At 42.9% G+C, this 26,157-nt stretch overlaps 1 protein-coding gene across 3 annotated transcripts in view; it reads left to right on the top strand.

The window, feature by feature from the left end:
- The window catches only part of FAM149A (family with sequence similarity 149 member A), a 58,903-nt gene that overhangs the window by 15,350 nt on the left and 17,396 nt on the right, over positions 1–26,157 (top strand). The window contains exon 1 of one of the 3 annotated variants that reach the window (XM_067551602.1): positions 22,779–22,797. The exons of 1 other annotated variant lie outside the window; for it this stretch is intronic. Coding sequence is in view for 1 of the 2 variants with exons in the window: in XM_067551600.1 (XP_067407701.1) it covers positions 23,441–23,538 (98 nt within the window). In the remaining variant the exon portion in view is untranslated. Of the gene's footprint in view, positions 1–22,778; positions 22,798–23,141; positions 23,539–26,157 lie in introns of those variants that run through there. One more of the 3 variants, XM_067551600.1, reaches the window with a different exon arrangement.

Genomic DNA, 26,157 nt, shown 5'->3' with positions numbered 1-26,157 from the left:
TTGAACAGCACAGTGAGATATCTTGCAATGAACCAGTTTAACTATCTCAGAGAATATTATTACAGTGTTTCCATCCAGACTGAAACTTTCACCATGAGGCAAAAGTAGCTTTAGCCTTCATTAATATGATAAATAAGACAAAAAAGCCCATATAAAAGTGTTTTGAAATGTTAATAGTTTAAAAGTATCTGTTACGTATGTCAAAGCTGAACAAGTTCTAGTTCATTTTATCAGCAGATCTACAATAACTTGCACTGGTCATTGTCTGGAACATGTTCAACTACTTATGTGATGCAGAAGAAAAACATTAAATAATGCATAAATACTGAGGTGCAGTAAAAGCAGGTCATGCGTAGGATTTGAGAGAATACATGTTTGCAGGTCAGCAGACAATTAAAAAAAATGTTGATGACTGGGCAGTTAGATTTATTAGAGTATGGTTGGAAACACTAATTATTCAAAGCCATGGCTGCTGGTTGGGTGCTTAGGCCTTTTTTGTGATGGCACAACCATGCACCACTCCAAACAGAGTGGAGCTGGGATTTCATGCCCCTCTCCCTCAAAATGAATCCCTGAGGCTCTAGCGAGCACTTCTTCCTGGCATCCACTTAGGACTGCTGTGAGGGAAATCTAAGTATCTGGGCTCTGGGTCGCCTTGGGTGTGTTAAGCTTCTAGAACCTCAGCAGGCTGCAGCACTGGTTCGTTCCTCCCTTGGTCTCTCTAGCACATTTCCTGGGCACTGACTCTCAGTCTATTATCATTTCTTGGAAATGTGTCTCCTTAGCTCATGTTCTCTAGGCCCCAGGAGGACCAGGGCTGACCCTGAAATATCTTACTTAAATGGACCCACTCCCAACACTCCACCCAAAAGGTGTGAAGCTTCTGGTTTACACTTTAACTTCCTTGGGACACCCAGTAATTATGAAGCATATATACCACACACACACACTTTGTATGGTGTAAAACCTTTATGTTGTTATAGTTAATCATGAAAAGCCCAGGAGAACACAGATCATACAAAACAATGAACAGCTGAAACTGCAAATGTCCCTCACTTTCTATCTTATCCTTCCCTTGTGAGTCCTTTGGGAACCATCGGGGTCCTGGAAGGTGGGTAAGCATGATATCCCCTCCTCATTCAGTCTGTTGCATACTAGCTGGTCTTTTCCCCTCCTGCAACCCTTTATCCAGTGTCTGATGGCTCTCTCCTGCCTCATGCTTCTTGTTCCTGTGTGTGTGTTGTTTATTTTAAACTCCCCAGTGGTCACCTCCTGTCCCCTTTTGTTCTCCTCCTGGTAACTTCCACTGTTTACCTGACCCTCCCCCCCTTCAGAGAAATCCCTTAAACAGGTTTTTCTAAAGATGCAGCTACTTTTTTTGCATAACCTTTGTGAGGTCTAAGTACTATCCTTAACCTTAAGTGTTTCCCTTTGTATCTGTCTGGGATGTACATGCTAAACGCCCTGTCAGCAATGATGGATTCACATACAAATAGACACTCATAATAGAGCAGTTTTTTCATAATACAACTTCACAATATCTATCAGAATTCATAAGTGATGTACATATAGCCCCAATTCCTTACACATGGGTAAAAACATAAGAAACTGGACAGGGATGAAAGATATTTACTACTATCTCTTGCTCGCTATTAAAAAAAATCTAATTACCATAATGGCTATAATATAATACTCAGTTTTCTTTTTTTTCTTTCTTCTCTCCCCTCTCCTTCCCCACTTTTTTACAATCCTTTTCGCTATAGCCTTTCGTTCACCTTTTATACTTGGGCCATGAAGTCCTTTTACCCTTACTGCTTCCCTTCCAGGCTATCTGTTCTGAGTTTGTCTAAACTTTTCATCTTAAGATACGGAACAGAGTGCCCTAAAACAGCTCCCTCTACTTTCAGTGGCTACTAACTTGGGAACATCTCATCACAACAGACATGGTTCCCAGAGCTTCTGATAGACTCTCCAACCAGTCACCATCTTTCACTGCCCTCTTCTCATCTTGAGGCTAGTTTACAGCCTGTCTACACTGCAACTAAACACCCACAGTTGGTCTGTGACAGTTGGCTTGGGCTGTGGAGCAGTTTCATTGCTGTGTAGACTTCTCGAGTTCTGGGACCCTCCTACCTCCCAGGATGTTAGGGCCCGGTCTCCAGCCCGAGCCCAGAAGTCTACACAGCTGTGAAACAGCCCTGCCTTCCGAGCCCTGGGAGCCCTAGTCGGCTGGCATGGATCAGCTGCAGGTGTCTAGTTGCTGTGTAGACCTACCCTTAGTCCCCTTTCTTCCACTCAGTAATAGTAATTCCTTTATTAATCAACTTGTATTTAACATCTGGGAATATAGCTTCATTATTTCTGTTGCAACTTTTATAGTACTGAAGTGCTGACAATAGGTGGGAATGGGTTAAGATATTGATGTGACTTTGTTTTTGGCTTCTGGATAGTGTTATGAAGGCTACAGTCAGTGAGGGAGAGGGATTTGCATAATCACAAGTGATTATTTCTCAATAACCGTAAAGTGATTATGCAGATTAGACTCACATTAACCATTGTGCATAACTGAAAAATGATTGTACAACTACCAGTCAATAACTGTACATCATCCCTTCACTCTGATTGAGACAGTTCCATTTCACCCTAGTAAAATTAAGTCTCAAACAGAGCTGATTTTTAAAATGTGTGTTTTTTGATGCAATACTTGTGAAGGAGAGGTGTTTCATTATACAAAGTGAGAGTAGAATATTGCAGTAAAGATTTGTCAAGTGAATCCAATGCTCTATGATTAGAATTGAGTTAAGAGGCTCTGGAAGAAGAGTGCTTCTTAACATCAATTTCAAAATATACTCAGGTCTGTATTATGTCCATGGAAATTGCAGGATTTAAATTGTATTCTTAGTTTCATTAGTAATGGTTGCAGGGATGGGAAGATTAGGGAGATGTGCTTGTACTGCTTTGTAAAATGTAAGATTGTGGACGAGAAATTTGACATTCATTGAAGCTTGATAATAAATGTACGTGGCATCTCAGCAGACAGAGCATTATACTATAGTAGTCTGCAGTGAATGAAAGCAAGGGTGTGCTTCTTAAAAATGACAACTGTACTAAGCCCCAGTGTTGGTCAATGTTTTATATTTCCATTTGTTAGATACCTCAATATTCTACTAGACAAAGTTAAAAAGTGTTAAAAATTTATCAGCGTTATTGAACAACTTTACAACTTGAAAGAAAATTATTATTTTGTAAGCAGACAGACCATAATAATAAATGGTGTCTTTGGAAATGAGTACACTTGTGCTGTGAAATTCAGGGGTTCCAGTACATAATTTTTAAGAAAAGAGAGAGACAAGTCAGGATGTAGTTTGTAACCTTTAGCAATTGTTCAATTGAAAATCATTTGTTTTAACTGTGGCTTTGTTGTTTTTTATGTTTTTTAAGAATGGGGCTCTAGCAAAGTGTCGAAAAGGAAAGAGAATTCAAGCTTTTATCACCAAATTATAATTTCCCCAACATTGCATACTATTGGGTAGCAACAAGTTGAAGAAGTTTATTGAATGAAAATTTGACTCTCTGTCATCATTTTAAGTAGTCCATGGAAGGCCATCTTGTGATCTCTTTGGAATTGTCTGGTGACAAGAGTGCACTTTGATATTTGACTTTGAAAGGATTGGAATGTTACTGTTCTGGCCTCACTCACTTTGGAAAAGGTTAAAAGAGAATTAGCTAAATAACTGGTACTTCCCCCGCAGATGCCTTTGTCATATTTGTTTTGGGATAGGAAGCTACTCTGAAATTCAGCTGCCCTAGAGCAGAGAGGACTTTCCTCGGCAGCTGACTCTGAAATTTCCTTAGAAAAGAATAGTGTTCTTAACATTTTGTGTCAGTGGCCTTGTCCTGGGAACCCCATATAATTTCTGGTGGTCTGTGTGGGTCTATTTGTGTGTTATTTGCATCAGGCCTCCCAGAAGGACTCCCTGAGACCTGGTTGAGGATTGTGGAGTGTACCATGGATCTCCTTCATGGACTTTTTTTAAAGGGGCGATTAAGGAGTCATCAACAGGCATCCCTTGGACTTTTCAGAATAGGCTACAAAGACGCAAGATAGCAGCAAAGAATGGTGGTAAGTTGAGGGACACAAATATGCAGGGCTTTCTCTGTAAACATCTTTCACCGTGGCCCCTACTCTTCCACAGTAATAGGTGAGAGACTTTGAAATCCAATCACTTTTCTGGAGGATAGCTATAGAGCTTTTTCTTGATCCCCCCACCCACTACAATTAGAGGCCTCTGTGAGGGAACAATAGATGAAGCACATGGCCATCCTGCAACTAAATCCATGCTAGACAGTAGAACCTAAACAGCCCAACTCCCCCATAAATAAATAAATAAATAAATAAATAAATAAATAAATAAACCTCAGACATTCAGACATGACAGGCACCTCCTCCTGATAGCAGAAGAGAATTACTGATCTTGGTTTGGGGCCTGGGTAGCATATTATGTGTGGGTGGGTTATTTTCAAGTGTTTGTATATGAAAGCACTGGTTATCATCTAACAGTAACCTTATTCTTCTGTTTATGCAATTTAATGCAACGTTTGTATCCGGTAAAGTTTCCTCCATCCATAATTAGATCATGGAAGTGACCCCAGACTTCGCACGTCAACTTGAGAACTGAACAATGAAATTCAGCTAGCTCTTTGTTATATTGGCTTTCTTTAGAGGAATGTAAAAATTACCACACTGGATCAGATCAGTTCTCCATCTAAACTAGTGCCCTATCTCCAGCAGTGGGCACTATTAGGTTCACAGATTGCAAAGGACCACTCTGATAATCTCGTCTGACTTCCTGCATATCACAGGCATAGAACTTCTTCAAAATAATTCCATTTTGAAACAGAGGATTTCTTTTAGAAAAATATACAATCTTGATTTAAAACTTGGCAATGATGGAGAATCCACCATGACTCTAGGAAAATTGTCCCAATGGCTAATTATGTTCACTGCTAGAAATTTATGCCTTATTTCCCGTCTGAATTTGTTAGCTTCAGCTTCCAGCCAATGGCTCTTGTTTATACCTATGTTACTGGTTTAAAGCATTCATTATAAAATATTTGTTCTCCATGTATGTAGTTAGACTGTGATCAAGTTGCTACTTAACCTTCTCTGTGTTAAGCTAAATAGATAAAAATCCTTGAGTCTATCATATAAAATACATTTTCCAATCCTTTAATTATTCTCATAGCTCTTCTCTGAACCCTCTCCAGTTTAACAACAATCTTCTTCAGCTATGGGTACCAGCACTGAACATGATATTCCAGTAATGGTTGTACCAGTACCAAATACATAGGCAATATAACCTCTTTACTCCTACTAGAGATTGCTTTTTTATGTGTCTAAGGATCACATTAGCCCATTTAGCCACAGTGTCACACTGGGAGCTCATGTTCAGTTGATTATCCACCATGTCCCACAAATCTCTTTCAGAGCCACTGATTCTCAGGACAGAGTCTGCCATCATGTAAGTGTGGCCTACTTACCTCGTTCCTAGATATGTACATTGATATTTGACCTGTAAGAGGTTAGGCCAGTCTGTCTTGGGGGGAGGGCGGAGAGGCCATGCCCCCTTGCTATGGTGTGCCTGTGGGTACTGAGACTCACGGGGGGAAGGGGAGAAATTAGCATTCGAGGGCTTTGGCCCCTCAGCCGGGGGCAAAGCAGACATATAGTCAATGGCCCCAGGCCCTTAGGCTGGACGGGGCAGTCAAGCAGTCTCAGTCCCCAGGCCCTCAGGTCAGGTGGGGCAGTCAAGCAATCTCTGGGCTCACAACCGCGGGGTGTTGAGCACCACCAGTCTATGGGTTCACAAGCTGGAAGATGAACACCAGCAAAGTCTAGAGCTCATAAGTAGTGGGTGAGCACTAGCAAAGTCGAGGGCTCACGGCAGGGGGTTGAGCCCAGCCGAGAGTTCACAGGAAGAGGTGAGGCTGCCACCCCAGGGGTGGAGTTGCCACGGGAGGGGGCCGCAGGCCCTTCTGACTTCACCGTGTCCCAGCGCAGGGCCCTCATAGTGGCGGGGCTCCAGCCAAAACTCACTGACATGGCTTCAGGCCACAACACAATCGGACAATTGTCTGGTTCCCCTTGGCTCCTTCCTACTCCCCTTCCCTGGAGTACCTGGGCCTCAGGGTCACCATCAGTCTCCCTGGGGTAAACTGCAAGTGGTAACCCCAAAAGGCCCTCAACATTGAAAGCAGTAGTGAGCTTCAGCAGCTCCTCCAATTCGCAGGCAGCTCCTGCATCTCTTTCAGGTTGCAGGCAGCTCCTCCAAAGCCCATGCGGCAGGCAGTTCCTCAGCGCTATGGTGGTTGGGCTTGGGCACCAGCAACGGGGGAGAGACATCCTTCTCCTCTGGCAGCTCCAGCCCAACTGAGCTAGAGGGCTCGCCTTTTATGCTTCGTGTCCCACCCCATGCTTCAGACAGGGTGGGCATGGGTGTCCTAGCTCTGCCCAACAGGGGTTAGGCCATCCCTTCCTCTCTGTCTCCGAGGTAGGCCACGCCCCCTCACTACAGCCATATTGAAACGTTTGTTTACTAGCGCCCAACTTACCAAGCAATACAAATTGCTCTGTGTCACTGTCCTGTCCTCTTCATTATTTATCACTCCCCAAATCTTTTGTCCTCTTAAAACTTATCAGTGATAATTTTATTTTCTTCTGTGTAGTACATTTAATGTGAAGCATGTTGATTTTTATTTCAGTTTAGCTTTTTAATCAAAATATCATGTGGTACCAAGTCAAATGCCTTACAGAAGTCTAAATATATTGCATCAACACTTTTACTTTATCAACCAAATTTGTAATCTCATCAAGAAAGTTTGACAGAATCTATTTTCCTTACAATTAATGCCAATCAACATGGGTTTATTATCCTCTTTTAATTCTTTATTAATAGAGTCCCATATCAGTTGCTCCATTATTTTGCCTGGGATCGATGTCAGACTGACAGGCCTGTTGTTATCTGTTTACCCTCTTTAAATATTGGCACAACATTAGCCTTCCTCCAACCTTCTAGAACTTCCCCGGTGTTCTAAGATTTATTGGAAAGCAAGATGAATTGTCCAACAAGCTCTGATGCCAGCTCTTTTAAAACTTTTGGCTGCAGGTTATGTGGACCTGCTGATTTAAAAATATCTGACTTTGGTAGCTGTTGAGATAGTAGTGGAATGGAAAGAGTTTTATCATCATCATCATATGATATGACTACATCATCTGCTTTTTTTTCCCCAATACAAAACAGAAATATTTATTGAATATGTCTGACTTTTCTGCGTTATTACTGATAATTCTACTGTTTCAATCTAGTAATGGACCAATACTATTATCGTGATTTTTTTTGTTCCTAATATACTCAAAACTCTTTCTTTTTATCCTTAACTCTAATTGTCATAGATTTTTTCCTTGTGTCCTTTGTTTCCCGTATCAATTTTCTACAATTCCTAGCTTCTGATTTATATCATTGCTATCAAATGTCCCTTTCTTTCATTTGTTATATATATTTCATTTTTATAGCGGCCTCCACTTCCCCTCTAATCCTGGTTAGTTTTTTAACCAGTGTGGACTTCTTCCTTGATTGTTTCTTTTTTGAGCATCTAATAAACCATTCCCAGATAGTCACATTTTTCTGTTAAATTCTTCCCCCCCATCAAGTTTGGCTCATAATTGTTGTCAGCTTTGTGAAATTGGCATGGACGCCAGGTAATGTAGGCGGGGGAAGGCTCAGCCTTCCCAAAGAGCCAGGCATGGCCCCATCCCCTCCTGCTGCCTCTGCTGCAGCAGAAGCTTCCCAGGCACTGCTGGGGCCACCTGGGCGCTGCTTCGGGGCGGCTGTGGCCGCCACATCAGAGCGGTTGAGGCCACGCTGGAGCTGCTGCACTGGGGCAGCTGGGGCTACACGTGCTCTCTGGGACGGCTGGGTCCACGTGCTGCTCAGGCCACCCTGCTGGTGCTGGGTCTGCTGGCTGGGACTCTTGGGCAGCTGGGGGTGCCAGCTGGGTTGTCCCTGATATGACTTGGGGACTGGTGACCTGGCTCTGGGGTAGGGTGGGGCGAGGCTCCTCCAGCTGCAGTGGGGAGAGAAGGGGAGTTCCACGGTGGTGAAGGAGGGGGGAGGGGCGTGACCTCAGGGGGAAGGGGAGGAGCCATAGGCTAGCCTCCTCTAATGGGCAGTTTACCCGGTGCCCATGGAAATTGGCCGTTTTAAAGCATTTGTATGCTTTGAAAGAAGGTGTCAACCCCCAAAGTAGGCAAATATACAGTAGTATGCCTGTGGGGAAAGTTTCTAGTCCAGTATTTGGTACAGTATGAGTTGTGATAAGGTCAGGGACATCAAATGTCTGAGGCATCACACATCAAATTTTGATTTGTTTGAGCATGCTCACCTTGTGTGCAAGTCCTGGGATAGGCTTGAGATGGTAATAGCTGTAGGGCACCGGCTGTCCTGTTGCACATTTGAACTCCCATGCAAACTAAACCAAGTTTTTGTCTGGTCTAGTGTGGCATACATTTTGGACCAAATTTACCCTGTGCTGGTTGTGAGCCCATTACAGTGACCAAGGTATGTGCCATCCTTTTCCTGGGGCTAGTCTGGCTCCTAGCACAAGTTAGAGCAGACTCCTTCTCTGGCCTGCTCCAAATGCAGCTTGAGCACTTCAGCTGTGTTCAGACCTGCTGTGAGGGGTGGAGGTTTATTTGAAACAATTTAATGCAAACTCTAAAGTACAGCCTTATCTTAGCTGCTCAATAGTACCCGATATACACATCAAATAGTTCTGATGATGGCTGAATGATCAAGGCTTTTTGGGTTAAGGAAAACAGAAAAGAAAGATTTTACTGATCACATTGATATAATTAATATGATGATAAAAGAAATCCATTGTATGCACAAAGAATAGTAATTGCGTTTTTCCTCTATTTTATCACTGTATTCTTATTACGTATGTGCTTTGAAAGCCTTATGGACCATTTCCAATAATTTTATTCAACCTCCCCCCACCACCTTCTCCCTCCAGTTTCAGGGACACTTGATCCTGTTACAGTAAATGCTTCCTATCGGATCGCAAAGAAATAAAACACCTCTGCCAAGACACTAATTAGCTTTCTTTGTTTTTGTAGTTAATTAAGATGATTGCATTTTCTTGACATTAATTAATAATTTATGTAAAAATATGATAAAATGTCGGATATGCCTCCAAAGGTAAATGAACTTCTAAGTATGTATGTCTCACCTCAGTAGCTTTCAGAAACTCAGTCTAAGAAATAATGTATATAATATATCATCTGACAGATGACCCTATTGCTTTGGGAAATACAAGTTTTTCCACACCAATTGAGGATTAAAAACAGATATAAATAAAACATTCAAGAGTTAATACACAGCAAAAGCTCAGGTTATTGCATGTTAAAGTTTAATATTTGTTTAACTTTTGTTACCAAGTTTTTTATTTCCCATTTTCAGGGTAATGTTAGATTCAAACCATGTACTTTCAGGATGATGTCCAAACTTTGGCAGCCATTCAGGTGCAAGAAAGTTTACAGACACCATTTGCATAAATTCAACAGTGGTTCTCAATGCGTGGTCAAATCAGCACACGGCTGCGGCCTGTGACATCCTCAGGGCCATACAGTTAGTATATATGTAGTGTGGATGCAGCCTGCATAACACACATAGAGCTGCATATGCAGCTCACAATGGTAAATGGGTTGAGAACCACTGGCATAGAATATGAACAAGGGCATGCAGGATTAGGCCATAATTGTGAAAGGCTAGAGCACTCTTCACACAACAAATAAAAGGCTATAAAAATAGTTCAAATTCTAAGCTAAAAGCAAACCAGTTGGTTGTTGCTATGCACCAAAAGGAAGAAACTGAAGTTTACACTACAGGCCCCAAGACCTTGTGCTTCAGCTTGAAGATGTGATCTGTAAGAACTTACTATTGGATATACCACTCATTACCATGAGTAGTCTCATTAACTTCCTTGAGACTACTCGTAGTGAGCATTACACTTAGCAAAGTGATTCTGTGAAATAACAAATGTATTTTTAATCAGGTAGAAAACAACAACAATAACAAAAAACTAGGCATCAATATTTATTCTCCCAAATTAATGTCAAGGAATTTTTTTTTCAATTCTCAATCTCCTCAGATAGATGTATAGATTACTTTTATGTTAAAAACATCTTGTATTACATTTATTCAACAAGATGACAAAGGTGATAGTGGCTTTCATTCATGGATCTCAAAGCTGTCTATAAACATATGTCTGTGAGGCAAGTAATAGTAGTAAACCCATTTAGCAGGTGGATAAAATGAAGCACAGAAAGGGTCAGTGACTTTCCCAAAATCACATAGCAGAACAGTAAAACAGCTCAGAGTAACACTCAGTGGTTCTGACCTTTAGTCCTCCTGCTATATCCCAGTATCGATGCCAAGGATTGTTTTAGAAACAAGTGATAAGGCGTGAAAACTAAAAAATTGAGATCTGGATTTTGAACCCCCCTTTTCCCGGAACCACTAAAGTTCAGTGGGAAGGGGGATCAGATCCAGGATTTGGGTGCAGATGATTTTATTTTCATCACAAAATTTTCTGTGACAAGGTAAAAATCATAATTGTATTAAAGTTTCCTTTTAGCCATGTAGATGTTACTGTGGAAGATGCCCATAAATTTCTCCAGTGAAATGTCAGTGCATGCTGTTTCATTTTTTATGGAACAAGAGTGACATCTAGTGACCATCTAGTTTGGTAACTGTGCTGTACTCTATACATAAACAGAGCCATATTTTCAGCTCGTGTAAATTGGTGTAGTTCCATTAACTTCAGTAGAGCTGTGCTGAGTTAAACCAGCTGAGAATCTGGCCCAGTATCTTCATGTTGTGTCTGCATGCAATTTGAAAGCTGGCATTGGGTATCATCAGCTACGTACTCTTCTGCTATTAAAAGTAATAAACCTCTTTTTTACAGGTGCACTTATACTTCCCCTGAGTTTTCCCTTCAGTTAGAACCTTGATATATCAGGACTCAGAGGGAAAACTTATGAAATGTTCTACAGCACAATAACTTTTTCTTTCTCTATTTGTATATGTACTTTTTAATTTGCTTATCACTGTGGGTCGTAGGCGCCAATTAATCATTTAAGAAACAGTAAATTTCATATGTAAGGGACTCCACTCTCCATCACTCCTTTTATTCATATGCTATTATGTAGAGTTTAAATGTATATATGTATCAGAAATTGTGCTTCAGGTTGTTCTTAATCCGTTACTATTGAGAGAAGGCTTGTGAGAGGGAATAAAAATTGAGTTAAGTTTAAAACAAACAAAATGTATGCAGTGGCTGAGTAGGATAAGGAGCTTGACTGCAAGCCTGAAGGTCATATGTTTGAGTCTCTCTTGATAGGGCACTGAAAGGCCAGCTCCAGTTCTCCCAGCTGCAAAATGGGCACCTGATCTATCGGGTTAGGGCAGTCATTGTAAGGATGTGTGGGTCTAGAACCTGGGTTTGCAGTCTGGGATAGCAGATGTTTCCACATCAGCATCAGGAGGTCATGCAGAGCCACATCCAAAGAACACTGTGGGGGGTCCAAAGTGGCATGCTGAGGCCCTCTGATTGGCTTATGATCATTATTTAACCCTGGAGGGTGCTCCAGGAAGTTGTCTGGGCAACCACACAGACTTCTGGCCTAGTAGCACTCCAGACCTCCCCTCACTCTGACCCTGACCCTTGCCTCCTGATTCCAGCCCTGCTGATCTTTGGGCACTGACCCTGACCTGGATCTTACTCTTGTTTGTCAATCCCAGCTCTAGATCCCTGCTTGTTGACTACTGCCTCAAGGCTATTCTTGATTTGTGGACACCAGCCTTGCTGCAACTGCCAGGCCAGACCACCTATGCCCCAGTACAGTTTGCCCAGACCCACCTTTGATCCCTCTGTGGAAGCCCCTTAGCAGGGATATGGAAGGGGCATGTCTACCACCCACTGGATCCCATGGGGTACCAGATTCATAAGCGCAGATTGCTCAACTCCAAGCCGAGAACCATGTGCTGCGGTACCAAGTGGCGCAGCTCCAAGCAGAAAATCAGACACTCCGTGAGCAGCTAACACAGTCCCAGGAAGAGAAGTCTGTGCTCCAGGATTGGGTGTGGCCTCCGAACAGGGTCCTGCAATACTGCCACCCAAACATTCTGATGGCACCTGCCAGAAGTTCAGGGGGTTCCTGAACCACTGCTGTCTCCATTTCCTGCTCTGTCCTTGAATGTATCCCACCAACCAGGCCAGGGTGGGATTAGTGATCAGTTTGCTTGTTGAAGAAATGCTGGTTTAGGCCTTCTGGAGCAGAACTGCCTAGTGTTAACAGACTGGAATGCCTTCCTGTGAGTGTTTTCCACAATTTTCAATTATTCTCATGCTCACTCAGCAGAAGCCACATTACAGAGGCTCCAAAAAGGGCAATGGCCAGCTGCCTGATATGCTGCCCAGTTCTGATGATTTGTGGCTGATGTTGAGCCAAATTCAGTGTAGACTTAGTGTGGAAGTAAAGAATGGGCTAGTCCGTGTTGAGACCCTGACCAGCTTGGATGTTTTTATTGACACACCTCCATATTGACAACCAGATGCATGAGCGAAAGGAGGAGAGAAGGGGAACCATGCTGTCATCTCGCCCATACCCTGTGCTGAAAATCCTATGACCCAACCACAAATGGACACAGTTTGATCTGATCCACCGACACTTGATCCCAGAAGAAAAGGAATAGTGACAGCACAGTAAAATGCTTTTATTGTGGAGTGCCAGGATGTGCTTTTGCCTCTTGCTCATCGACTAGCAAAGAATTGGGAAATGAGTAAGCCCAGGCTGAATCGTGGGGGCCAGCCTGGGCACCACCAGGGCATCGTGCTCCAGAACTAGCCCCTAGCTCTCGAAGGATACCTGATCCAGGACATGCGGGTCCTTCCCACACTTCAAGTATAGATACAGTTACGTACCACGGATGGGACCAGGCCAATTCCCCTCAATGGGCCCTGATCGATTCCAGGATTTCTGATAATTTCATAGATACTGAAGCCACTTGAGACCTACAAACCATCTCCATTTAAAGCCTACAAAGTTCTCATAGAGACGATAGATGGGTCACTCCTGTCTTTGGGGCTAGTGATACAGGAAACAGGACCCTTAGAGGCTGTACTCCAGGGTCACTGGGAAGTGTTACAATTCAACGTGATTCATTCTCCATGCTTCCCCCTGATTCTGTGTGTCACCTGGCTGGAGCAGCATGGTCCCTGCATTTTTTAATGAGAGAAGAGAATCAGCTTCCCCTCTGAACATTGCTGAAGGGTCTGCCTACATGCAGCCAGTCCCAACCTTCTGGTCATGGGCTCCTGCAGCTGATCAGAAGCATCTATGGGGGAACCCCAGATGTTGGTGGCTAACCAGAAGGAACTGCTTCCAAGAAAAATGCAAACCTACTGCCTCTGCACTGGGACTATGCTGCCCCATAGACTTGGATCCCATGGTGAAGGTCCTTTATGGATGGATCTATGCATTGTGTGAGCCAGAACTGGCAGGCCTTTGTTTATACATCCAAGAAAACCTGGCCTTGGGCTTCATCCAGCACTCCACCTCCCCACATAGACTATCAGGCCCTAAACCGGGTGATGCTCTGAAACTGGTACCCCCTGCCCCAGTCTTAGAGTTCTTAGATCGTGTGTGGTCTGCCTGAATTTTCACCAAGCTGGATCTCTAGTGGGCTTATAACTTATTGCACATTAGGGCAGGAGATGAATGGAAGACTGCCTTTTGACCTACTATGGGTACTTTGAATATTTAGTAATGCCATTTGGTCTGACCAGTGTTCCCACAACCTTTCAACACTTCATTCTATACCAATATGTAGTCATCTATCTCGGTGACATACTTGTGTGTTCAGAGAACCCTGATCAGCATTGTTACCACGTTTGTCCCATCCTGGAAAGACTGTGGAAGCATAGTCTGTACATAAAACTGAAAAAATGCATCTTTGACCAATCCTCCAGATAATTTTTGGATTGTATCCTTTTCACAGAGGGTATTAAGATGGACCCCCAGAAAGTGAAGGCCATCCACAACGGGGCAGTGCCCAGGTCTCCCTGGGAGTTACAGAGCTTCCTGGGCTTTGCAAATTTTTAACTGATGATTCATTCCAGGCTTCTCAGGGCAAACAGCCTCCATGACAAACCACCTCTGGAAAACTGTCAAATTTGTTTGGATGCCTAAAGCTCACCATGCCTTTGAACAGTTCAAAGCCACTATCGTGACCGCTCCCATTCTTGCACATCCGGACCTATCCATTTATATGGCATTCATAGGTTTTCACCATAGGGTGTTCATAGGGGAGGCCAGTGCATCCAGTGTTGTCATTGGGGAAATGCTCATTGAGAGGCGCAGGCTACAGCACGTGCTGTATCCCTGGTCATACTTCTCCCAAAACCTCACCCCTACTGTATGGAATTATGAAGTATTACGTAAATTGTTGCCATTGGGGAAATGCTCATTCAGAGGCGCAGGCTACAGCACGTGCTGTATCCCTGCTCATACTTCTCCCAAAACCTCACCCCTGCTGTATGGAATTATGAAATATTACGTAAGGAACTGCTCATGATTAAATCAGCCTTTGAAGAGCGATGCCTGACACCTAATGCACCATTCTTTTCTGACCATAATAACCTCAATTATCTGCATAAGGCTTGAACCAAAGACAGCTCAGGTGGGCATTATTCTCCCCTTGGTTTGATTTCATCATTACCTATCGCACAGGAGCCAGGGATGGGAAAGCCGATGCCTTATCCTGAAAGGATGAACACTACCAAGAGAGTGAGGAGCCTAAAAAGAACAACCCTATTCCCTAAAAACTTGCAATTTCCTTAGTGTCTCAGTACCTGTGTGCGCATACCTAGACACCTCACACTAAACCCATCGGCACTATAGCAACCCTAGAGCCCTCAGCTCGAACCTGGGCCTCAATCACCCTGGATTTCCAGGAAGTCCCTGACTCTGATGGCCACTCAGTAGTCTTGTCCATTGTGGACTAAGTGAGCAAAATGGTGCATTTCATTCCCATTGACCAAACAACAGCTCAACTGCTGGTGATGCATGTTAAATCTGTCTTCATGGGCTTCCGGACTATATCATCTCAGACCAAGGACTGCAGTTTGTCTCACGCTTTTGGCATGAAAGCCATGATTACTGGACATTTGTGTTTTTACTTCCTCCACAAACCACCCTGAGACAGATGGGCAGACAGTGAAGGTGAACCAAGTACTAAAACAATACCTAAGGTGCTTTGTCAACTACCATCCAGATAAGCGTTCTCCCTCCTGCCTTATCCTGAGTTCCCCAACAACACTGACCATGCTTCCATGGAGCAGAATCCTTCTTTTGAAAATTACAGGTTCTGCCCTCACTACCACCCGGCCTTGCCAGCAGCCTGTCCAAACCCAGCAGCCACTGACTGGATCCAATGAATTAATCATATCCAAGGGGAGCTTAAAGACAATTGTGAAGATGCGAAAAAGGACTACAAGTGTTACGTGGACTGTTGATGCCAGGAAGGCCCAGCTCTCGCAGTGCGCTAAAAGGTCTGACTTGCAGCAAAACACTGTATGAACAAGCTGACCTGCAAGTTATACCACCAGTTATTTGGACCATTCTGGATTTATCAGCAAATCAACACTGTTACCTTCAAATTGCAGCTCCCTCAATCCCTTAAGACATGTCATGTTTTTCATGTATCCCTCCTGAAGCCTTACACAGAGACCCTTTTCCTGACCTGTCCCAGCAGCCACTTCTGTCAGTTCAGGTCCAAGGAGTATCCATGCTATCCTGTACTCTAAACTCATTGATTCAGAGGGTTATGGTCCTGAAGAGTTTTCCTGGGAACCAGCTGCCCATGTCATGCCCCTAACCTGGTGAAAAGGTTTCCTCAAGACCAGCTGGGTAAACCAGATCTGATGCCAACCCAGAAGGGATGTGTGTGTGTGTGGGGGGGGGGGGGGGGGGGCGTAATTTAAGGATCCGTATGATTAAAACCCAGGTCTGCTGAGCCTGGGACAGGTGACATTCTAACATTACCACCAGGAGGCCATGCAGAGCCACATCCAAGGAGTACTGTGGGGATTAGATGCCACAGGAAGTACCTTCCAGAATGACAGCAACCTGCATCCTCTGATTGGCCCTTGCTCACTCTGTAACCCTAGAGGGTGCACCAGGAAGTTGTCTGGGCAATGACACAGACTTCTGGTCTGCTACGACTCCAGACCTTACCTCTTTTTCTGATCTCCAGTCTCTGACCCCTGCACCTGACTTGGACCCTGACCCATACCTCCTGATTCTAGCCTGATAACTACCTCTGATCTCTGGTCTCTGACTCTTGCTTATTGATCCTGGCTCTAGTGATTACTCTGATCCCTGCTTACCGACTTCTGCCTTGTAGCCATCCTTGACATGTTGGTCAGTCCAGCTGTGACTGCTAGGCACACTGCCTGTGCCCTGGTTCCTTACAGTCAGATATGATGCTGTTCACATCATTCCCTTGTGTACTGTTGGCTATGAAACTGACCTTCCTTAACTGTGTCAGCCCAATGAGCCATTGGCTTGGGGGAACTTTGAGTTTGACAATGCCAATGACCATATGCTTAGTATTGCAGAAATGTGGTAGTCTACGTTATCCTCCCCACATTGCCCAAACCAAATAGTGAGATTGCTGCTGTTGTGATGCTGTGCACCTCAAGTCATTCCTCTTTATTCTAAGCTATTTTCTTGAATGTAAAGTATTTCCTTCTGTCTGGCTTCCTGATTTTACTTCCTCTTTAATTTGTTCAAAATTAGATGTGAAAATGATCTGACACCTACCACTCTTTAATATGTTCAGTCCATCTTCATATCCCTTCACTGGCTTTCTCTTGCCTTCTGTAACAAATTCAAGCTCTGTTAAGCTATGCACAACTTAAACTGTCTACAATAGCAGCACTTTACTGGTTTAGGAGTACTGGCATACTATACTGACAAAGCACTCCTAGTATGGATACAGCTGTAGTGGCAAAGCTGTACTTTGTACCAATACAGTTAAACCACCCTCTCCAAGTGAAGCAAGCTACACCAGTAAAAGCACAAATTTACCAGTATATGTGTCTATGCTACAGATGTCTGACAGCATATAGCTATGTCTGTCAGTGATCACACCTCTTCTCACCCTGATCAACATATCTATACTGGCAGAAGTCTGTAGCGTAGACATAGCCTTAATCTTTGCATCTCTCTTCATTCATATTTATTCATCCTCTTCACTCCTCCCCTCACCTCTTCATTCAGCTTAAGCCACAGTTCTAATAAGCTCTTTCATTTCTTTCTCCCACATTCATCTCCTCACTTTATTTTATGTGGCCCCTAAGTCTGGAACTCCTTTCTTGATGCTCTGCCATGTCTCTACTCTATCAAGTCCCTCACATGCTGTGAGATCTATAAACCTTAGTTTTTCCTGCTAACTTGTGAGGCTGAAGGGGAATCATAAAACTCTCAGTGCAATATGCATTGATCAACTAAAGTATTAACCATATGATCTTACTATAATCACCCTCATTCTCTCTTCCTACTACCTCTCCCTCTCCTCTGTGCCTAGGAAGGAATATGTGAAAGGTATCTGGGAATTATAGCAGATCACAAGCTAAATATGAATCAACAGTGTAACACTATTGCAAAAAAAAAAAAAGCAAACACCATTCTGGGACGTAGTAGCTGGAGTGTTGTAAGCAAGACATGAGAAATAATTATTTCACTCTACTCTGTGCTGATAAGGTCTCAGCTGAAGTATTGTGTCCAGTTCTGGGCTCCACATTTCAGAAAAGATGTAGACAAACAGGAGAAAGTCCAGGAGAGCAACAAAAATGATTAAAAGTCTAGAAGACGTGACCAATGAGGAAAGATTGAAAAAACTGGGTTTGTTTAGTTTCGAGAAGAGAAGACTGATGGGGGACATGATAACAGTTTTCAAGTGCATACAAGGTTGTTACAAGGAGGAGGACGAAAATTGTTCTCATTAACCTCTACGGATAGGAAAAAAAGCAATGGGCTTAAATTGTAGCAAACGAGGTTTAGGTTGGACATTAGGGAAAAACTTCCTAATTGTCAGGGTTGTTAAGTACTGAAACAAATTGCCTAGAGAGGTTGTGGAATCTCTGTTATTGGAGGTTTTTAAGAACAGTTTAGACAAACACTTGTTAGGAATGATCTAGTTATATAGGCCTGCCTTGAGTGCAGGGGACTGAACTAGGTGACCTACTGAGGTCTTCTATGATTTTATGTATCTGTACCTGTGCTGGTCAAATTCTTCTTAACTTAGGTAGTAAGCTTTTCAGGGCAGGAACTTTTTTCCCCCTTGAATAGCACTGAACATTTATCATGTAAAGTGTACTGAGTCTAAATTAAGTTTTAAATACAGTTGTGAAGGGTTTTTTTTAATCTCTGTTGGGACTGTAAATTCAAATGTAATTCCCATTTGTATTATTTTTTTGGCATGATGAGAGTAATTTTATGCTACATGTATTCTTTGTTGGTTTTTTTTAAGGAAGCTTTGTTGAACTGTTTGTTACCACGTGTAATCTAAGTCATGCTGTTTTTTGCTAATAAACTTGTGTTAAAATGGCCATTCAACAAACTGCATGGGTTTAGAGAAATAGGCTGCAGATGCTAATTCCCTTTTTTTTTTTTTTTTTAAGTTTTCATGTGGCAGCTTTACAGACAGCCTTTTTTTTTTTTTTTTCACTTCCCTTTTCCATTTTCTAATTCTCCATATCTTGAATTTTCTCTTGGATTTTGTTGCCGTTGGTAAATTATAGCATGTAGGTTTTGGCGTGCAATAAATCACATTATAGTCACTAAGCATTTTTCTTCTAATAATTTGTTTCTTTTGGCACCCGCTTGTTCAGCTGATATGATAGTCTATCCTTCCCATAATCTTATCCTTATTTATTTCTTGAGATAACACAAAGCTGTAATTTTACCATCTTTATTCTAGAAATGTATTTTCTTTATAGTGGTTTGCAAAGCTCTGAAGAACATATTTTAAGACACAAGACATAATTTAACAGGAGAAAAAAAGGAAGTTGAGGTGATGGCAGTTGTCATTTGAGGTGTGAAAGCTTGCCACAGATTTCTTCTTATGGTTTCATTTTGTAGCATAGTTAGTTATCTAACATCTATTATAATGTACTCTCTGAGGATACAGGAGTTTAAACAGGGCAGATACTGCAGTTATCCTACATTTGACACATCTGCAGTTTCCCTCCCCACCATGTTTCGCACAGACACTAATAGTTATTTCCACAGGATTCTTCCTTCAGCACCAGTGTATTTGTCCTCCTGCAGTGTATTGTTTCTCAGATGTGCTTGCAGCATCAGCTTGAAGATAATTAATCAAAACTAGTTTAATTTACACTACTGTAGCTGGGGCTTCTGGGAAAATATTGCTCAATATGACATGGACAAAATCATGTTGATTATTAATTTTCTTCTGCTGCTTAGTATGCTGTTGTGGAAGAGAGAAATAGGTCAGCAAAGGAAGAAAGAGACGACGTATATGTGTGTGTGGTTGCCGATGCTCTCCTGTCGACATAGCTGCTGCTGCTCATATAGGTGGTTTTATTATGTCGGCAGGAGAACTCTCGCCTGTCGATATAACATGGCTACCTTATGTTGGCAAAACTATGTCGCTCAGGGTGTGTTTTTTCACACCCCTGAGTGACAAGTTTTGCTGGCATAAGTGCTAATCTGGACAAGATCTCAGGGTGCTCCTAAATCCATCTGAAAGACCTCATGCTGACATACCCTATTCCTCTCCGGTGTGCTTTATCACCACTCTAAAGATTCCTTGAAGCACTGTAGTTTCTGATATATTCAAGAACCCTAATTTTAAAGATTTTGTGATCCTTTGTTTCCATTCCTCTACTCTGAGTTTCCATTTCTCTCAGAGCTCACTCATACACTTCCATATATAGGGAACCCCCATGAAGGGTTCAAGAAAACCTCTCTCTAATGATCCCAATTCTGTATCAGAGCCATACACATCTGTTAACTCCTTTGAAATTTCAATAGTGTCTGTTTTCCAGTTTAGAGATCTTGCAGTGCTCCACAACTTTTCCCTAGAAACTTTTAGCACACTCCTTTTATAGACACACCCAATGTGTTCCTACAATGTTTTTCTTTTTAAATCCTTGATGATTTGCACACCATTTAGGAGCCTTCCTGTGCACTTCATTTATAGTTTGAGTTCCCTAATGTAATCCAGCATCCCCTGTGAATACTTCTTATCCCTCCTGCTTAATACTTCATTGCCCTGTAGATGCTCCGCACTGTTTTCCTGAATCTGTCCATTTGCTAAGGCTCCTGTAATGCTCCTAAACCTCCTTTTAGAGACTTTTGAGATATTCCCACACTCCCCTAGAATGTTCCCTTATGTATTCCCAGACCTATTTCGTAGATAATATTGTACTGTATTTGTAGGGTCTAAAGGGCTTAGTCATAGACCAGGACCCTGTTATGCTAGGCTTTGTACAAACATAAAATGAGATAATCCCTGCTTTCAAGAGTTATAATCTAAAATACTCTCATGCACTCCTGAACTCTATGTAAACACTTAGTCAGAGGCATCCCACGAAAGCTTATGCCCGCAGGAATTTGTTAGTCTTTAAGGTGCTACAGGACTCTCGTCGTTTTTGCTGTATACAGACTAACACAGCAACCCCTCTGGAACTTAAGAAAGATAGTTATAAACATATGTAAATAGGGTCTTATAACTGAAGTGACTTGTCCATAAGAGCTACTGTATCATGTTGTTAGTGTAACACTCTAGTAAACAAAGTAGCCACCTAGTGGCTATATAAATTACATTCTAGTGCAAAACAAGCCAGGTTCCATTATATCCAGGGTGGGTCAAATGAGCATCAGAAGCACTGTACTTCTCCCTGACTATATGAAGTTCAGAAATTTGTCATTTTCTTTCTGTCCTAAATTTCATCTTTGAGTATTTCTCATTTACACTCAGAGATGTACAGTGAGCAATTCATACGCTGCATTTTGTTAGTGTCTTTATTCATAGTGGCTTACAGTTAAAATTATGTTGCAATGCTCTTTTGTGCTTATTGTCTAGATTGTGCATTGTGTTTATTATTATTTAGTGTTGTAGTGGTTCAGAAGAAAGGGTAAAGTAAACGGTTTTCAAGCCTGTATTTGAGGATAGCTGTATTACTAAACATCAGAAATATTCTGCATACTTTCCTTCTCATTCCTCTCTTAAAACAAACAAAAACCCCTAACAATCTAACATTACGTTTTCAAGATTTAAATATTTTAACACAGCTGACCAAATTGTTACATATTCCTGCATTTTAGCACAGTTTATGTTTAGCTCCCCCAAGACCTCTCCTTTTCCTGGTAGTGTTTGTTTATGGAGAGATGTACAATATTTATCTGAGATGTATATGTTTCGTTGGAAGCTGTATACGGGTAGCAGTGGGAAGTGTTCTCAGGTAAATATGCAGCCACACCTTCCCCCCATTGCCCGTAGCATTGAAGATTAGTTATACTTTAAACTGGGGTAGTTTGAGGAGAAAACTAGTATGGATTACTTTATCTCAGGTGGCCCTGTTCCTTAAACCCCAGCAGCGTTTTGAGGGAGAGGCTGCTAGCCAACTCTTTGCTCTGGATTGACTCATTTTCCCAAACAAATTGACCCTGCAAAGGAAAGGTAGAAGACAAGGCCTGACGTAGGAGTTATCTCGTGCTTTGCCTTTTCCTTGCACCAAGCCAAGAATACAATCATTGTTTCAGAAACAACTGGGGAAATGAGGATAGGAGTGGAAGTGTTTGGTATTGTTTTATAAGGAGTATTATTAGGTACAGAGACATTTTAAATGGTACATTTTGGAAATACATAATAGGCTACATCTGCCAATACCATGGGCAAGTACAGGGATTTTGTAGTGAATAAACTGAATTAGAAACTCATTTCTGAAAGAAACCTTCATTTAAAATCATTTGGGAAAAATCTCCCTTGGAATTTCTTTATTAAATGGTGCTTTTGAAATTCTCACAGCTGGGCAAAGGAAGGAACTACCATCATTCTCCAGAGAGACACTAATTCTCTTCTCTTCTCCATATATGTATGGTTTATAGTGCATTGAAGGTGTGCATGCATTCTTGTTGCCTGGCCTGATGCTGTGCGTCACTGCAATCCCATACCTGGTACTATTTTCTGAACAGCACAGAACTATTTTTAACCACTGTTCTTGGCAGCTATTGTCTGGCATTTTTTCCCAAATAAGGTGGGTCATATTGAAACCCAAATATTCAGTGAGTATTCTTTGTGAGTCATCCTGTCATTTCCCATGGGGTTACCAGGGCAGTAAAGTGCTACTTACTGTAATGCTGGCACAAACTGCCCCCCCCCCCAGTGAGTAGTCCATCAGCAGCCTTGCCCTGAAATTCCTGCGAAGAAGGGTCAGGATTTCTGTGAGCCCGGCCTGGGTTTCTGCAAGCCCCTGGTCTCCTTTCTTAAAACCCGCAATTTATTTGTTCATTGGGTGTGAGATCTTACCCTTGTCCATTGGATGGGAGAGGGGGGACCTATTCTGAAGTCGTGTGGGGTGGAAGGACTTGGCAGGTGTGTGTCAGGATGGTGGTTAGAGCTTTTCTTCGGGGCTCACAGAAAGGTGAGTGGGGGTGGGTAAGGCTTTGTTGGGTTCAGGAAGGATTGGCACTAGGGACAGGTAGTTAGGACTCTTGCTCCAGGAAGGAGGTGAAGAATTGGTAGCAGGGGGCGGGTGGTGGGAGAGTGATGGCGATGCAGTAGTGGTCAGGGGGTCTTCCTATGGAGTGAGAAGGGAGGGCAGGTTCTGGCAGCGGAGTGGGTCACTGTGGGGCGGGGTGGGGCTGTTCTGATTCGAACCCTGCCGCTCCTTCTCTGGAGAACGAGTCGCCACCCCAGCTTCTGTGGTGTCGCGCAGGGGGGAGGCGGGCTGGAGGGCGGCTACCTGACGTGTGGGCCCGGCCGGGAGCCGCCCCGGCCCCGCTCGCCGCAGCTGTGTTGGAATTCCGCTGCCGCCAGCTGCGGGCATCGGGGAGGGGAGCGCTCACAGCGCGCAGCGGAGAGGGCGGCGGCGGCTCCGGAGCAGCCCGACCCCCCGCGGACCCCTGTCTCTCGCCCCCTCCCAGCCGCCCCTCTGCCCCCGACGGGAGATGGAGGGTCACAATGAGAAATGACAGGGAGGCGCCGCGAGGAGGGGCAGGGGCAGGGATCGGGACCCTGCCGGGCGGCTGCGACCCCGGGCGCCGCTCCTCCTCTTTGCGCCTTTCATGCGCGTGGCTAGCGGGGCGCGGCGCCCCTGCCCCCCGCCTGTGACTCCCCCCAGCCCGCGGCGGCGCGCCCGAGAGCCAGAGCTGGTTGTCATCGGGTAAGGCTGGAAAACGCGGGGCTGGGCGCGCTCCTCAGGCCTGGAGGCGGCCGCGGGGGCTCCGTCCCTCCGGGCAGAGACGGCGGTCTGCGCCTCCGCGCCTGGGGAAGGCACTGGGCGCCGGATGCTGCTTGGGGGCAGCGTGTGTGCACGGCTCTTACACATGTCCTGTGTGTGTGTGTGTGTGGGGGAGCCTGTGGCGTGAACCCGTGTGTAAATGTGTAGAGCGGGTGTCTCTAGATACCCTGTTTATAGGTAAGCTGTGTCTGGGTCGTGTGTATAAAATACTGGGTGGGGTGGGAGAAATGTTTATTGGTGCAAATTTGGCATGACTCTGTAACTGACAGGTCATGCCAAAGGATCGCCAGTAAGCGCTTTATACCCATCAAGTGTCAGACATAGGCTGCCTGTCATAGGGAAAAGCTGGGTTTAAAGCGTTTGAAGATGTTTTTATGGTTACTTTTTCATACCTCAGCCTGTATTCAGTGCCAGGATAAAACACCTTGCACAGACCTCAGAGGGAGTGAGAAAATCTAGTTCATTAAAAATTCGGTACAAGTAGATTTTGTTTACACATACAGATGTCATGATGTTAAGGTCAGTGTCTCAGCATTTTTTGGGAATCTCTCCTTTCGAAAACTATGAGGTTCTTATTTCTAGCACTCAGGAGGCATATCTGACCATGAATACATCTCCATTGTAGACTGACTGTTGTCCAAGTGGGGCCTCAGGTCAGTTTAATCAGAGGCGTGTGATTCACATCTGGGAAGGAAAAAAAGGAAACATTTTCTCTGGCCAGTGGATTTAATTAAAGTAATGGTGTCTGTCTTGAAGCTGTTCAGAGGTTTGGAATTTTAGAATTCCTAAAGGAGATGGATTAGAGGCCGGAATACAGCTGAAGCTGTCAAAGGTGCATGATAATTGCAGGATTAAGTAGGAGGCGTGTACATACATATCGTATACATGTATGTAATAATAATTTTGATGTCTGACTAGTGACTTAATACTATATTTGACCTTTGTTCTTCAGAAATAAACAAATATGTCCAACTGAACTCAATGGAAGGCCCATATTTGGAACAAGAGTGGAATATAGCTCTAAGGGACTGTTCCGTCCTTAATTTAAGGCTTTAATTGCTCCTGGCATTCTTCGCAAAACTCTTCTCATAATCGTAGCCTGGCTTGCATTATGTCCCAGTCAGCATTAAGACAAATTGGAAAATAGTAGGGCTGATCATACAGTCTTTACATAGGTAATATTTAAATTGAGAATTATTCATCTCAGAAAAGGTTGCTGGATTGAATTTATATAGCGGGTGGACAAACTGCAGCTCCTGAGCCACATGCGGCTCTTTTACGATTAAAGTGCGGCTTACGGAGCTCCATGCCTCCCCCCCATTCTCCGCCTATCAGACTGGGGTGGGGAGCTTGGAGCTTCTGCCCTGCAGTGTAGTGAGGCTAGAGGACTCTGTCCGTGGGGTGGTAGTCTGGGGGGGACACAGTAAGTTTGGTCAGCCCTGTTACATACATTTATAAACACATATATTTCTCCTAAGGAGTTTTCAGTTGTTTTTTCTGACCTCAGGAAAACTGTATTGATTGTGTCTGTGCAAAATATTGTATATGCATTCTGAATATATATTTGTACTTCATAAACTGCTACATAATGATTTAGCAACAATACTATACTGTATAGAAGTTGTGTGTTCAAATTTAACTAAAATTAAGTACCAAAAGTTAAGATGCTATCTTAGATTATATTAATATGGTAATATTGGGAAAGTTCAGTATGTTGATAGGGTTTTTGGAGAGAAATGAGGTTATATTACTGTTTATGATCTGAGGGTGAGCGGCTTTCCTGGAGTTTTTCTGGTTTTATGTTTTGCTGGTTGGGGTAAATTGTTTCATCAATTTGATTATTTAAGGCTGCTAACTGGCAAAGTATTGTTATTTGTATATTACTATTAATTTCGCTGGGTGATTGTCATAAGTCCTTCTAAATGTTATACATTTTAAAGGGATCAGTTTAATTTATTAATTGCACAACTGAGATTGTAGCAGTTTAGGATTGTACAGTAACAACAAATACTTCAGTTTAAAAGTACTAACTTTTCTCTCCACTGTAAGATATTGTTGAATAAATAGTAATAGCAATAAAGCAACAGTACAGTTTTCTTCATCTGTGTATTTTAAAATATGTGGTTAAGGTTTATAGACTTTTCAGTTATTGGGGGTAGCGGCATAGGGAATGACATTTTATAAAGTAGCAATCAAAATGAGTCCGAAGACCAGTACTAATATTTGTTGCATTGAAAAGGGCAGAATAATGAAAAATGATAGGGCCTGTTTCCTAATGCAAATGATCCAAATGTCTTCAGAACTGAAGTAATGGTGCTTACCATAGCTTGATATTTAACTAGCATCTCAGATTTCCTTAATAAAAATGTTAAGTTGACTGTTTAAAGACCCTTTGAAAAGGTCATCGTCCACTTAGCATATTTGTAACTTATTTTCTTGCAGACTTTATAGGCAGTGAAAACAGCTGCAAGTTAATAATTGAACAACAAAATTTATTTAACTAAATACTGTCTGAATAATTACTGTTTTGTGCTTTGAAGT

This window comes from Emydura macquarii, unplaced genomic scaffold, assembly GCF_026122565.2.
Source record: "Emydura macquarii macquarii isolate MOO-44397 ecotype Brisbane River unplaced genomic scaffold, CSIRO-AGI_Emac_v2 contig_1363, whole genome shotgun sequence".
In the NCBI taxonomy this organism is placed as follows: Eukaryota; Metazoa; Chordata; order Testudines; family Chelidae; genus Emydura; species Emydura macquarii.
This window is presented reverse-complemented; position numbering and strand designations above follow the sequence as displayed.